General features: G+C 43.1%; 2 protein-coding genes across 3 annotated transcripts in view; one reads left to right on the forward strand and one right to left on the reverse strand.

Annotated features, from left to right (window-relative positions):
• Positions 1-1684: 1684 nt before the first annotated feature.
• Positions 1685-8973, reverse strand: GNG10 (G protein subunit gamma 10). Of its 2 annotated transcripts, none has more exons than XM_057720102.1 (3): positions 8661-8973; positions 3657-3788; positions 1685-2622 (listed from the first exon to the last, which is right to left on the reverse strand). In XM_057720102.1, the coding sequence occupies exons 1-2, from the start codon at positions 8739-8741 to the stop codon at positions 3663-3665; spliced, it is 207 nt and encodes a 68-aa protein (XP_057576085.1). In that variant the 5' UTR covers positions 8742-8973; the 3' UTR covers positions 1685-2622; positions 3657-3662. The 2 variants fall into 2 exon arrangements, with proteins under 2 accessions (XP_057576085.1, XP_057576084.1); XM_057720101.1 differs by having other exon boundaries at positions 1685-2619; positions 8661-8855.
• Positions 8787-10018, forward strand: part of PTGR1 (prostaglandin reductase 1) — an 82708-nt gene continuing 81476 nt past the window's right edge. The window contains exon 1 of the mRNA XM_057720098.1: positions 8787-8921. The gene's annotated coding sequence lies outside the window, so the exon portion shown is untranslated. The remainder of the gene's footprint in view (positions 8922-10018) is intronic.

The following is a 10018-nucleotide window of genomic DNA, read 5'->3' on the forward strand; positions in this document are numbered from 1 at the left end:
CACTAAATTTATGTTTTAGTAAGATTGCATTTTAATGAACTTTTCCTAATATTCTGAAATTTATTTAGACCCTATTCTGTAAGCATCAGTAAAATCTTTTATGATTCTTGCACTTTTGTTAAATGTACTCTCAAGTGTTTTTTATAGTTTTATCATTAAGTGGAAATGGGATAGTTTCCATTTCTATTGTGTTAAATTATAGCTGATTTACAAAATTGTGTCCATTTCCATTTTTAACTAGCTATTGTCAGTGTAGAAAATGCTCTTTATTTTTCTGTATATACTTTGTATCCAGCCAGCCTTCCAAATTGTATTACAAATTCATTTCTTTTACTAAACTGAGTTTTCAAAGTGTAAAATTATATAATCCATAAATACAGATATTTCTTCTTAAATGATTATACTACTTCATTTTTTCATCTTACTGCATTAGCTAAGACTTCCAAAGTAATGCTGATAAACAGTGGTGATAACAAGTATTTTATTTGCTCTTCATATGCTGAATGCGTCCACATTTTACCATGTAATATGAAATTTGCTGTTGGTTTTTATAAACTGTTTTTATCATCTTTAATTTCTTTCTCTTCTTACTTCACCAATTCACTTAGTTTTCATTCAGAACAGCTACTGAATTTTATCAAATGACTTGCTGGCATAGATTCTCTTCTTTAAACCTTTCATGTAATGAATGACATTGATCGATTTGCTTATGTTGAATTAGCTTTGTCAGGTTGTATCTTCTCTTGATAAACTACTGAACTTGATTTGCTTATATTTAAGACACACCTATATTCATTAGTGAGATGCATATAGTTTTCTTGTACTACCTTACCAAGTTTTTGCCAAAGGGAAAGTGAAATCAAGAGATTTTTTTGACACATAAAAAACTGTACATAATTAATGTATACAACTTAATGAGTTTGGAGATAAGTATACACCTATGAAACCACCAACATAATCTGTGCCATAAACTTACCCATCACCTCCAAAAGTTTCCTCCTGCATTATTATTTTTTGTGATAAGAAAAATTAACATAAAATCTACCCTCTGAGCAAACTTTAAAGTACACTGTACAGCATTGTTAACTATTGACACTGTGCTGAACAGTAGATCTCTAAGACTTACTCCTCTTCTATACCTGGAAATTTGTTTTTTAATGGAGATTTTTTAAAAAATGCTTATTGTTAAGATGGAGAACGTAACATGTTTAAATGCTGATAGAAAGGATTCAACAGAGAAGTTGAAGATAAAGGAGAGAAAGGATAACTGATAGTGTGACACTTCAGAGAAGGTGAAACAGATCCACAGGATAAATAAGAAGGTTAGAAAAGGGACACCTGAATTTTGATCAAATGGAAGGGATTCAGATCACTTAGATTTGCAAGTTTAGTGGCCAGAAGTTAAAGTTCCATCTAATGACTTCTACATTCTCTACTATAACACTACTTACATTCAAAGATATTCTCATTTACTTATTTATGGATTTATACATAGCTATTTCAAAGAGCAAATATTGCCAGTAATTGAGATATTTATGCATGTTACACATATATCTGTTTTTCACAAAATTCTACAAGGGCTTGTAAACAAAAATTTCACTTTCCACTTCCAGCAATCTCACAAGCAAACAAAATCTATGAAGCCTAAAAACAAAATCACACACAAAATGTTGCTGTCATTCGCAGAAATTAAGCAGAAATTTTATTTCCAAGCTCTTCAAAGATTATAACAAACACAAATAAAGTATTCTTTTAAGTGTCCCAAATTAAATCAAAGGCACATCATCAAAGTAAAACACTTGTGACATTAAGAATTCATTTAGGTTGTAATATTTTCTACATTACTTTTTAAAAATCATTTGCTATGTTCTGTAGATCACATTTAAATACTGTTTTAAAGATATGAAATAATTTAGTATTTTTTAAAGTAAAACCACCTCTATAAAGCAGAGGAACTTAAAAAGACAAAGACCAAATTTGCTTCATATACAGGACAGGGCAATCTAATACACAACACAACATTAATCTTTTCAAACAAGCTCCCATGTTTAGTGTTAAAAAAAAACAATCCTCTCATTTAGAAAAATCAACACATCATTTGATTAATAAAGCCCATTCTTCCCCCAATTTTATACTTGCTTGTCCTCATTTAGAAATTACAAATTCAGGAGAAGAGAACCAATTTTGTTATGGTATAAAAATCTTAGTCGGGAACAACAAATGACAAATATTCAATTTTTTTTAACAAACAATACTGTTTTCCTCCCAAAAATGTAAACATCTAGTAAATAAAACATAACATTCCAGGTATAGAAAACTAGTAATTCACTTAATGAAAGAGGTGTATTTTGGTATATTTGGTGGTAAGGTTTTTGTTTAAGTATAAAGCACTTCAACAAAGACCCAGGCCATTATTATTTAAAATCTACTCCTTCACCCAGTTTCCTTATTTGAGTAGAAACTCATCAATTTCTGTAGAATTTTGGCTAAAGGACCAGGCCACAGGAAAAGTCCTGTGAAATATCTAAAAGTCATTTGGCTGGAGAAGTGTTTTCTTGAGATTTGGAGGCAGTCATTCATCACTTTGTGCTTGAAAGCATTCCTCAGGGAACTTCTTCCCTACTGGAAAGAGAATGTAGTAGGTTTTCACTTAGTAAGGTTTATACATAAAATTAACTAGTCATCATTTTATAGGTCACTTTAGGGTTCTCAAAGTAGAAAGTAGCAGGTTAATACCAGAAAATCCAAACTATACCACTGAATGAACAGCACCCATGAAAGTGCCCTATAAAAAGAAAAATATTATGCCAGCATAAGACTATTATTTTAATACCATAAATGTGAACATTTTTCATTAAAATGGATAATAACCTGATAGTATGATTACTTCCTTCTTGTTAATGTGAATTATTTCCTTTTCAAGTATATGAAAAAAGACCTAAGATGATTACTTCCTGTATGAACACCCCTTAGAACATGTAATTTGAAATATATTAGCCCCAAAAGACTCCAATAATCTATGCCCTGACCTCTTCCAAAAAAAAAAAGTGAAAATGTGAATGAGACCCCATATAACACATTAGAACCCCAGAAATTTATTGCAGGCCACAAAAGAGATGTTTTCATTTCAAGAACAAATTTTTAAGACTCTTTTAACCCTACTCACACTTTCCCCAGTAGCTACATTTCTTCCTCCATTAAAACACAGAAAAATATTCTGAAAGCCTCTAGGAAACAAATCACAGCTGGTGGTAGGAACAAGTCTCCTCTTCTAGGGAGCCCTCAGTCCCAAGAGTAATAAGTCAGCTGACAGCGCCAAGCAACAAGTGACAACTCTGGGATGGTGTAAGGACAGAGGAGATAGGATTAGGGTCAAGAAATTACTATCTGCCAACTTAGTTCATGAACTCAAGTACATAAGGATATTATCATCTCCTGAGTTGCTACAAAGAGGATTGAGACTCTCCTAATTAGATGTATTCCACAGGCAGGCAGGTTAGAGTCACCCTTCAGGGAAAGCTGTGCATTTTGCTGGGTTTTATTTTAATTCCCCCCAAGAATAGTAGATATTTAAAACTCTGTAGCCCAAGTCCTTTGGGAAGCCCCATGCTAATACCATGGCCCCAAGACAGCCTGATGTATCATTCATTACTTACCAGTCTTCAGAGTAAAGCACAGGATCTGGGCTCCCGGAAGGGGTTGCTTCCGGCTGGAACACCTACCAGCAGGGCATCCTTGCAGGCGTTCTGCATGCAGTATTGCTGAAGCTCTGCAGCCGCCTGAGAGACCTGAAACAAAGGGACAAGAGCTTGATGTGCTGCTCACAGCCAGATCCATCCAGCAGCCACTTGAGACTCTGAAAAATGATCTTACAACCTGATAAAGGTCACACTTTTCACAACCTCCAAGAGTCTCTTTTTCGCTGAAAGTTCTAATGAACTCTGAAGAGGAAAGATTACAATCTCTATGAACTTTGATTTAGGGTGTTTTTGGTTTAGTGGCTTATTCAACAAAGGAAAGATAACGCCATATCTTTCATCCATTTAGAATCCTAGTTTTGAGACTGAATTTGTAAAGAAATAGTTTATTCTAGTGTGTCCTTTACAAATTTTCACTTATAAAGCATGCATTGATATATCCAGGTTTGCCTTGTGAATAAGCTATTTTAATGTTTACAAGGCTGGATGGAGCCTTACCTAGTCTGCTCAAAACAAGTGACGAGGTTCCTCCATTATGCTTTTGAAGCAGAATAGCTTAGTGGTTAAGAGTGCAGCCTCTGGGCAAGTTACTTAATTTCTCAGGACCTGTTTTCTCATCTGTGAAATGTATCTAGTAGTAGTGCTGACCTCACTGTTGATATGACAGACCTCACTGGTGATATGATAATTAAGTGAGTTAATGCACGTAAAGCATGTTAGAATAGTGCTGATACACAGTTAGCAATCATTTGTGGCAGACTGCAGAAACAGTCACAATATTTTGCAGCTCCTACCACCAGGTACAGTCTTCATCCACCCCTTGAATCTGGGGTGGCCTTACAATTTGCTTCGACCAGAACAGAAATAATGGGCAAGTTCCAAGCTTAGGCCTCAAAAGCCTTTGCAGCTACTTCTCTTGCTGTGGATGCAACCCTAAGACCACCATCAAATGAGCCCAAGCTAACCTACTGGAGGTCTTGTGGAGGAGAACCAGTCAGCCAAACCCCAGCCACCTGCCTGTCAACCTCCAGACATGTAAGTGAGGCCATCCTAGATCATCCAGCCATCAGCCGACCCTGCATTTGGTGGCAGAAGCACAGAGAGCCCGGCAAAGATGAGCAGAACTGCACAGCTGAGCCCAGCTTAAACTGTTGATCCAAGAATTGTGAGTTTACAAACCACTAAGTAGTTTTAAACCACTAAGTTTTGAAGAAGTGTATTAGGCAGCACTGATAAAATATTATTCTGCCTTTCTTCTTAGCCTCCATTTGATGCATATTTGTACTTGGAGGCTTTCCTTGCTTTCCATCTTTCTTGCAATGAAAGTGTTTTGTATAAAACCTCACCCATACTGTATAAAAATGTTCCAATTGCTGTTCAAGTAATACTACTAATTTGCGTTAATTTTCCAAGCTTCCAAATAACTGGAAAAATCAATTCCTTAGGTGTCAGTTACTATCAGTTTCTAGAATGCTTTAAGAATTCTGGTTTCATTAATGTAATAACAGTTTACTTTATTGCACCTAAACACATAATATAATACTGCAAACCAATGTTTTAGCTTACTTTTCCCTCAACAGAAGCTCTGACATTTCACGTTAATTATACGAGTAACTGGAATTACTGATTATATTATTTATATGTTATTAATTCAAAAGAAATTTGCAACTAATTATGCTCATGCTTATTACCTCTGCTTCAGAGGGAACACGTGAACTCTACACATGATAGGTAGGAAGAGACTGTCTCCCAGGACTCCCAGAGAAATGGGACTAACTGGACCCTAGCCTAAAGAACACAGTCAAAAAGGGCTTCCTAGGTGGCGCAGTGGTTAAGAATCCACCTGCCAATGCAGGGGACACAGGTTTGATCCCTGCTCCAGGAAGATCCCACATGCCTCAGAGCAAATAAGCCTGTGCGCCACAACTACTGAGCCTGTGCTTTAGAGCCCGTAAGCCACAACTATTGAGCCCGTGTGCTGCAACTACTGAAGCCCACGTGCCTAGAGCCTGTGCTCCGCAACAAGAGAAGCCACAGCAATGAGGAGCCCGCACACCACAACGAAGAGTAGCCCCCACTCACCGCAACTAAAGAAAGCCCACGCACAGCAAAAAAAAAAAAACAAAAAACAAAACCCAACACAGCCAATAAAATAATTAATTAAAAAAAACAGTCAAAAAGATAAGATGAGGAGTTCGCAAAGAAAAGAAGAAGAGTAAAGTAGTCAGCATTTCTCTAGCACTTTCAAGGGAGAGAGACTCTGGTCTGGGAGAATACAAGCCCAAACCCTTAGAAGTTGTATCCTCCCAGTGGAGGTGGGGTAATTCCCACCCAAATCATATGACTTTCCTTGGTTTGAGCCCAGGCTGACCCACCAACTTCTGAGAGACTTCTCCAAAGCAAAGAAGGGGTCCTTGGGAGGACACAAAACACTGGGAAGGGGTGCCCTCCATCATATGCTAGGAAACTGCTATTCTGGTTTATTTACCAGTTAGCAAGTCTTCAAAAGAGAGGACATCTCTGGGTGTGCTGAAACATCCATCCATCACTGAGCCCAGAAATGAGGCAGACCAGGCTCTGGAAGGTTGTGACTCCCTAAAGTGCTGTCTGAGAAAAGCCCTGCCAAGCATACCAAACCATGCTCCCGTGAGGACGCCCCGCAAACAAGCTTATTATCTTGTGTGGCTCTGAGCAATTCACTTGACTTCCTTGGGTCTCAGTTTCATCACCTGTAACTATTTTTTAAATGTAGATAAGAATACCTTCCCCAGCCACTTCACAGGGTAGGCAGGCATCTGGCTCACAGTTTTTCTTTCCACCTCAGGTCCCAACATCATCTTAAATATTTCCAACAACTCTAGTTTCAGTTCCCTGACTCCCTCTCCTCAAGCAACCTTCTCCTCAACACCAACAGTTACAGCCAACACCCATAACTGCTCCACATCTGAAATTTCACACTTCAACATCCTAACTTCCGATCACAATCTCTCCTGCCCATTCAGGGTGCTGCTTTCTTTCTTCTGACTACACCTGCTCTTTGACCTCAGAGGGGAACATCTCTTCCTTTTTCAACTGGCCCATCATAGGGAGGCTGGCTCTGTTCCTTCTCCATGCAGCCTGAGTTCAGCCTCTTTCTGGCCATATCCTCAAACTTCTTGCTCTCCACCTCCATTTCTATCTTTCTGGCAAACCTCCCCTGCTAACCCACTTCTTGGATCAACCACCATTCACCTTGGGCACTTAGATTCCTGGGCAGTCAAATGCTGCTGGAGACAAAAAAAAGAAAGAAAGAAAGAAAGAAAAAAAATAGGACAATCAATCTCACAGTAGCTGAGTCTTCAGAATCACAAGGTGTCTATGGATGTGCCTCCTAGGGGATCTTCTCCCATTCACAACAGCACTCTTTCCCCCCATCTTCAGCTCTTGTGACTCCTTCAGCTCCCTTTTTTCTGCCCTGAAAGAAGACTTGGCCTCCTATTTCACAAAGAAAATTTTCATCACACAAGTTCTTAAGCCCTTATCCGGAAAATTCTATGTTAATACATATCCTTCCTCCTTTCTTTCTGTCTCAGAAGGTGCCCCTTCAAGCTCAGGCCCCCTTAGACAGACTCCCTGTCTCTACCTCCAGTTCTCCTTCCCCATTTGTTTCTCCCCCTTGACCTAAAAATACAGTGTGTTCCTTCCTCTCAACCTCAAAATACCGCTTTTCATTTCCTAAATTTAAAACAAAGGAAAAAAAAAAACTTTCCTCGTTAAAACCAGATTTGTTTTTTCAAAAAAGTCTGCCTACCCTGTTACAACCTAGATTCAACTACATGTCACTGAAACCTCTTCTACCCTCCACAACTCTCTCTACCTTGTTTTATAATCTTCCCATCAATTACTCTCTGAAAGTATTTTATTTATTGGTTAGTGTGTTTACTGTTTATCTTCCCCACTAGAATCACATATTCTCAGTACCTAGGATAGGGCCTGGTACAGAAAAGAAGGTACTATTGAGGTCCGCGGACTATCACAGCAGTGTTCATTCATTCACACACATTCTACAAACAATGCTATATACTAGGTAGTACACACAATTACACATCAGATGCCTTTCAACCAACTGACTAAACATCTGACACACTGACTAAACCCCCAAATTCTGAAAACCCCTCCTTCCTCGCTTCGGTACCCTTGCTTTCTCTTGCTTCTTTTCTCACGGCCATCTCGTTCGGCGGGTCCCTGGGTTCCACACTCTGGTCCCCTCATACAGTTTTCACTCCCTAAGTTCTTTCAGCTTTGTTCTCTGAGCTTCGGCCCGGATAGCCAAACACCTCCCGGGCATCCCCTCAAAGTCCACGTATCCGAAACTGAACGCACCATCTCTCCTCCCTACGGTAGCGAAGGGCAAAGCCATCCATCCTGTCACCAGGCCAGAAACCCGAGCAGCGCCCTCCTCCCCCCTCATCCTATCAACCCCTCGCCCAGGGCCGTCCATTCAGTCGCCTCCGCAGCTCTGGACCCCTTCCTCCCGCACCAGCCGAGTCCGGGGGGTCCACCGGCGCGTCGCCCGCGTTCCCGGAGTCCTCGCGTCCGTCCCGCACCCCGAGTCATCGTCCACATCCCTGAAAAGTGACCACCCCGGGGCTCTCGGTCCCGGACCGCCCTCGCGGGGACCGGCGCGTCTCCCCGGCGCCCCCAGGCCCGGCCTCCTCGCTCGGGCTCGCGCCCCCGCCTCTCCCCGGCGTCGGGGGCCGGGCCCTGGCCCTGCACGGACTCCCGCCCGCCGAGGCCGAGCCGCGCGAGCCAGGCCGGGCGCCGTCCTCAGGGCCGCCCACCGCGTCTGGCCACCCGGCTCGCGCTCGGGCCGGCCCCGCAGCGGTCCGCCCGGGCGCGGCCTCGTCTTCTCAAGCCCGCGGACGGCGGCGCGGGAGCGGGCGGCCTCCACGCCCCGAGGCCAGGAGCCGGCGCGGGCCTCACCTTGATCCTCTCCACGCCGGCCTCCAGCTTGAGCTGCTCCACCAGGCGCTGCAGGGCGCTCACGCTGGCCCCGGAAGACATGGCGGCGGCCTGGGCTCCGAGCGGGCGGGAGGGCGGGCGGGGGGAGACGTGAGGCCCCGTAGGCCCGGCACCGCCCCGAGGCGGGGAAGCCGCTGCGCCCGCCCCGCCTCGCCGCCCGCCGCCCGCCGCCCTCTCCCGGCCTCGCCTAGCAGCCAATCCCCAGGGTGACAGACGCCACAGGTAAGCAACACCTCGGGGTGCCGAGTTGACGGACACCCAACTCTGCGTTCTAAGCCGAGAGGGTACCTGCGTCGACACCGGTGCCCCGAGCCGCGCCGCGGGGCCCACGCGGGGGCGCCCTCCTCACATCGAAGCTTCTAGGGCTTCTAGGAGGAGCAGGAGTGGGTGCGGGGGACGGAAAAGGGGAATGCGCGTTCTTGGAGAACCGGAACGGCGACTGTGGTGGCTGGAGCAAGGTGCGAAGTGACTGGGAGAAGTGAGGGGCCAGGTTTGAAGGCTTCTAAGCCCTGCGAAGGAGTTATCCTCGGGGAGGTGGGGACGGTCGGGGGGGTTTCCATGGAGCAGAGACAGGTTTCTACGTTAGCGTGTAACTCTTTGACGGGAATCCTAGCAGCTGACTGCGCAGGGTCCGTGAGGTAATGAGGGTAAAATCCCAGACCCCTGACATCTTTGCAGAGCGTATAGAAGAAAATGAAATTCAGCGCCCCCCCCCCCCCCGCCACTCCTATCTCGCCGTTTAACTGTAACCATCGTTTCTGTTGTGTTGCATTTTCTTTTTTCTTTTTTATAGTGGACATTAGTTTGTTTTACAAAACTGGCATCATTACTATCTGTAAAATGTGTGTTTTTTGTTGATTTTTTTTTTTTACTTAATGTATTATGAATATTTCTTCTTCTTGTGCGCCACTGTATTTGTCAGAACCCACTTTCAGTAATGCAACAAGGTAACATACTGGCTTGTGTAACTGATAAGCCCAGGGACTTTAAAGTACTGGGTTTAACTGCCTAAATAATAGCGGTAGGGCTCTCATTCTCCATCTCTCGGCTCTGCTTTTTCTGAGTGTTGGCCTTGTTTTTCCTTCATTGGTAAACAGACTCCCTCTAGTGCTGTGAAGGAAAGTTCCATGCTTTCATTGTCCCAGCGAAGGAAACCCAGGAGCTGTAGCACCTCTTTTCTTTCTTTCTAATTGCTCCAGCAAAAATCCCCCTCCTGGATCTCACTGACCTTATTGGTCATGTGTCCACCCCTGAACCAGTCTCTATTTGAAGGTAAGGGTTGTGTGGTGCTGGAATGCTCAGCTTAGCGGCACCTGGCC

The sequence above is a fragment of the Hippopotamus amphibius genome, chromosome 2 (genome assembly GCF_030028045.1).
Source record: "Hippopotamus amphibius kiboko isolate mHipAmp2 chromosome 2, mHipAmp2.hap2, whole genome shotgun sequence".
Lineage (NCBI taxonomy): Eukaryota > Metazoa > Chordata > Mammalia > Artiodactyla > Hippopotamidae > Hippopotamus > Hippopotamus amphibius.